Below are 5024 nucleotides of genomic sequence, written 5' to 3'. Positions count from 1 at the left end.
AAAATACAAGATACAAAAACATATAATCAATTGGAGAAGTGATTTGAGCTGCCCAGAGCCCGAAGGCCGAGTGAAGGCAAGGTGGACCAGCTGATGCAGTGAAATCGGGCTGCGATGGGGTGCAGGTACGCAGATGTGCTGGCTTCTGTTTTAGCTTTTCTAGAAGAACTGTTCTGGGGGAGTAAATCAACAGTGCATGGAAACTTCTTCCAAGAAGTGGCAGATAAGAAGTATTAGTTCCTTTCTTCCCAAAGGACTTTCTATAAACATGTTGACAATATCTGTTACAATTTTTTTTTCAGAGTTTGTTACAAACGTTTTAATTTGTTCTTCAAATAGTCACTACTTTCCTTAAATACATCTCTTGTCCAAGAATGGGGACACCTGAAGCCCTTGATTAAAACAATGAAACCACACCAGCACACACAGAAGTGGAAAGAAGCTAACTGAGTAAGTTTTCACTGCTACATTGCTTTGAAGCTTTCAGTCTGGTTATCCATCCTTCCAAATGCTCCTTCCTTTCTCTTTTTCTTTCTTTTAATGAAGATGCTTTCTTTTGGTGGCTGTAGATGGTCGTTTTATATTTACACTTCCAACCACAGTTGACACTTGGATTTTATTCATAGACTCTTCGAGGCTCCCGAAGCATCACACCACTTTCTGTCATGGCATTTTGTAAACGTTTTATTGAGTCTGAGGACGCCTCCCACGGGGTGGGCTGGTAGACCATGAAGTTGATTCCTGCTTCCAAGCACCGCTGTGCCAGCACTCGCCCTACGCTCTCACAAGCCACCACGTTTCTGGTACTATAAAGGTGTTTTTTAATAGCCCATTCACGAGTCGATGCTGAAACCACAACCTGGCGGTTAAGGTGCTCAACAAATGCTTCTACGTGATGCTGAGTCTTTACAACTCTCAACCTGTGCCAGAACTCACGGTTGGGCCACACTGTAGCCCAGCCCCGTTCTTTCCGGGCTACACCTAAGAGCTCCAGATTCCGAGGGTTCCGGTTGATGAACTCTGGGGCCACCGCTTCATTTTCCTTAGTCTCCACATCCGGTTGCACCACCGGCGTGGAACTGGTTGAGAGGGATGCGAACCCACATTCCAGGTTCCTGCAAACTGACAGACATTTCCAGAACCGCGGCTGAAGCGCCATCGCTGACCGGAAGTGGGCAAAGTCTCACAGTGCCCTGCCTTCCTCTGCTCACGGTCGTCTCGGTGAATAACTAGTCGCAGCCATGTTAACTGCGGGAGAAGCAACAGGGGCCAGCAGTTCCTCGGTGTTTCCAGGACTCGAAATCTAACCCTGTTACAATTTTTAGACTGTTCCAGAAAGTAAAGTTTTGCTGTTCATGTAGATATACACATATATTCCCAGAGCTCTGAAGGCCGAGATCGGAGGATCATGAGTTTGAGGTTAGGTCAGACTAGAGAGTGGCACCTTGTCTCACAGAGTGAAATAAAGGGCTCAGTGGTTAAGAGCACTGGCCGCTTTTTTTTTTTTTTTTTTCCTCCTCCCTCCGCCCGCCTCCGCCTCCTCCTAGCACTGGCCGCTCTTTCAGAGGATCAAGGTTTGATTTCCAGCATCCCCAGGGTGGCTCACAACTGTCTGTAATTCCAGCCCTAGGATCTAATACCCTCTTCCGGCCACTGTGGGTCAAACATACATGTGGTGCATAGACAGATAAAACAAAACACCCATCCGCATAAAATACTAATAAAACTGTAACTCAACTGTAGTTGAGCCTGGAACTGAAGTGGTAGAGATACTCACTGTCTCCTCCTTCCTGCTTTTGAGGATGGTTTAATCCAAACACGGACTAAGAATGGATAAGCATAGGGTTGGGGATTTAGCTCAGTGGTAGAGCACTTGCCTAGAAAGTGCAAGGCCCTGGGTTCGGGCCCCAACACAGGAAAAAAAAAAAAAAAAAAAAAAAAGAATGGGTAAGCATGTGATGGTTAGTGGTAATTGTCCTCTTGACAAGCTCCTTACACATTATAAATCATAGCATATCTATGAAACATACGGGAATTTTTAATTTTTTACTAAATTTTGTAGCTGTTAGGGTTAACTGAAGACTTCCTCCCCTATCCCTAGTATTAGACGTTGTGGTAGTTTGAATAGGTATGGCCCCCGTAGACTCATCTATTTAGAATGCTTGGCCCACAGGGAGTAGTTGGGTCACTGTTGGTGTGGGCTTTTTAAATACCCTGGTCCTAGTTGCCTGGAGGTCAGTCTTCTCCTAGCAGCCTTCAGAGGAAGATGTAGAACTCTCAGCTCGTCCTGCACCATGCCTGCCTAGATGCCGCCATGTTCCCACCTTGATGATGCTCAAACCATGACCAGTGCTGCTTATGGATCGAGATGCAGAACTCTCAGCTCTGTCTCCAGCATTGTGTCTGCCCACATGCTGCCGTGCTTCCTGCTATGACGATAATGGACTGAACCTCTGAAACCGTAAGCCAGTCCCAATGAAATGTTTTTTTCTTTTTCTTTTTTTTTTTTCCTTTTTCTTTTTTTTTTTTTTTAGGGCTGGGGGCCAAACCTAGGGCCTTGCGCTTGCTAGGCAAGCGCTCTACCACTGAGCTAAATCCCCAACCCCTGAAATGTTTTCTTTTATAAGAGTTGGTCATGGTGTCGCTTCACAGCAATGGAAAGCCTAAGACAGAGGTTGAACCTAGGGTCTTGTGTAAGGCAGACAAGGGCTCGACCACTGAACTGTATCTCCAAGCCCAAGCCCTGATCTCCTGGCCTGGAACTGACTCTGTAGCCCACAGAGGATGCTCTCCAGATTCCAGGGAGAGATGTACTGAGATAGATCGGGTGACACAACCTTCAGTAACGCCAGCCGCTCACATCATGGAAAACTGGGAGAGGAGACCAGCGGCAAACTCCAAGTCCACAGGGTCTAGGATCTCTTGGGAGATGAGCCTTTTGGCATGCCTGTGGGAGAATTACCTTGATTACATTAATTGGTGTTGGCCATCTTAGTTGTGGGCCCATTCCCTGGCCGGTGATTGTGAACTATATATACAGTAGCAAGAGTGAGCTGAACAGTGGCTGTCCATTCCTCTCTGCTTGTGTGTGGATGCCATCTTGCTCCAAGTCTCTGCTACCTCGGTTTTCTTGACTCAATGGGCTGTCCATCTGTGCACTAAAACAACTTCTTTCTTACCCCCTTCAATTGCTTTTGCTGGAGTATTTTGTTACAGCGACAGGAAAAGAAACTAAGGTGTATATTTTATTTTATTTTTAAACTTTAGTTCTTTTTTTTTTTTTTTTTCTTTTTTTCGGGGCTGGGATCCGAACCCAGGGCCTTGCCCTTGCTAGGCAAGCGCTCTACCACTGAGCTAAATCCCCAACCCCTAAACTTTAGTTCTTTATTTTATTTTATTTATATGAGTGTTTGTATATACACTGGTGTGTGCAGTGTCTGTGGAGGCCAGAAGAAGGTGTTTGAACCCCTGGAACTGGAGTTGCAGACAATTTTGAGCTGCCCTATGGGTGCTTAGACTTGAATCCCAGTTATCTGGAGGAGCCAGTGTTCCTAGACACTAGTGCCAAGATAGTATGTTTTCAACTTCTTTCCCAAGATGCTTTTCTGTGGAAAGTTTCGGTGAGGACCGGAAGAGCCTGCATGGATTTTCCCTGGTGAATAGTACTTTGAAGAGCGGAAGCAGACAGCTCTGGATGGTGGCTCTGGCCTTTAATCCTAGCGCTTGGGAAGGTGGGCGGACCTCTGTCAGTCAACATCTGCCCAGTTTAAATAGCTAGGGTTAGGTCGGCCAGGCTACACAGTGAGACCTTGTATGAGGAAAAGAATTAAAAAGGATGGAAAGGGATTCTTGCCATTACACAGTGCTACCTCCTCTACAGTCTTCTCTCTGTGGGCCTCTCCCTCAGAGATGAAGCTTTACAAGATAATGAGTGTGAGCTTGTCTGAGGTGGAGCAACCGTACCTACAAACCTGGTACCTGGGAGGCTTGAATTGTCAGTTCAAGGCTAGAAGGCCAGACTGAGGTACCAGTGAGACCCTGCCTCAAAAAATAACCCAAGGCTCAAGACATATGTGATCATTTGTATATGCACGACCTAGGGCATGGTACCGTTAGAAAGTGTGGCCTTGTTGGAGTAGGTGTGTCACTGTGGGTGTGGGCTTTAATGCCCTCACCCTAGCTCCCTGGAAGCCAATCTTCCATTAGCAGCCTTCAGATGAAGATGTAGAACTCTCAGCTACACCTGCACCATGCCTTTCTGGATACTGCCGTGCTCCCACCTTTATGATAATGGACTGAACCTCTGAACCTGTAAGCCAGCCCCAGTTAAATGTTGTTTATGAGTTGTCTTGGTCATGGTGTCTGTTCACAGCAGTAAAGCCATAACTAAGACAATATGCATTCTTGATCTTTAGGATTGTATTTTAATACAATTGTTATTATGACACACAAGCCTCACGTCCTCACTCCTTGCTCCCTACAACCCGATAAGCCATCTCTCTGGCCTCATGTAATCTTTGCCTCGGCTGTAAAGAGGTGAGCACAGCCGTCAGAGCTAAAGAGAAGAAAAGGGACCGGAAAGTCAGAAGACTGAGGATCCATCAAGGTGTATGTTACTGGCAGGTGCAAGGCAAGTCTGACAGACAGATGGCTTCAGGAACCTTGAAGGATGCTCACTGATCTCATAGGGTTTAACAAACAGACCTAACTGGTACAAAATGATGTGGTCTGCGGGAAGCAGGGTCCCTCATGCTTGTCCAATGGGCACTGGCTGAGTACAGGTTTGTCTCAGACTCACAAGGAGCTCTGGCTTAAATGTGTTAGTGCTATACTTAGGATCCTGAATGTTTGCCCAAAGGCTCCTGGGAGAAAGATTCCCTTCTCAGTTTGATGCTATTGGGAGAGGCTGCAACCTGCAGGAGGTGTGGCCTATAGGGAGGATGTTAGGTCATGGGGAGTATGTTCTGGATGGAGACATTGGTCTCTTTTTGGTCTCTTTTTTGCTTTTCTAATTGTCATGAGAT

At 46.3% G+C, this 5024-nt stretch overlaps 1 protein-coding gene across 1 annotated transcript; it reads right to left on the bottom strand.

Moving 5' to 3' along the window:
* Nucleotides 1-304: 304 nt before the first annotated feature.
* Nucleotides 305-1279, bottom strand: LOC116894439 (39S ribosomal protein L18, mitochondrial-like). The gene has a single exon (XM_032896142.1). It carries the CDS (start codon nt 1157-1159, stop codon nt 617-619), a length of 543 nt encoding a protein of 180 aa, XP_032752033.1. The 5' UTR covers nt 1160-1279; the 3' UTR covers nt 305-616.
* Nucleotides 1280-5024: the final 3745 nt, after the last annotated feature.

Source organism: Rattus rattus, chromosome 2, assembly GCF_011064425.1.
Source record: "Rattus rattus isolate New Zealand chromosome 2, Rrattus_CSIRO_v1, whole genome shotgun sequence".
NCBI lineage: Eukaryota > Metazoa > Chordata > Mammalia > Rodentia > Muridae > Rattus > Rattus rattus.
The sequence above is the reverse complement of the archived record's forward strand: the minus strand, read 5'-3'. Positions and strand labels throughout refer to the sequence as shown.

Excerpts from the sequence above, each read along its gene's own strand:
- LOC116894439 (XM_032896142.1), bottom strand. The coding sequence starts at position 1,159 with ATGGCGCTTCAGCCGCGGTTCTGGAAATGTCTGTCAGTTTGCAGGAAC.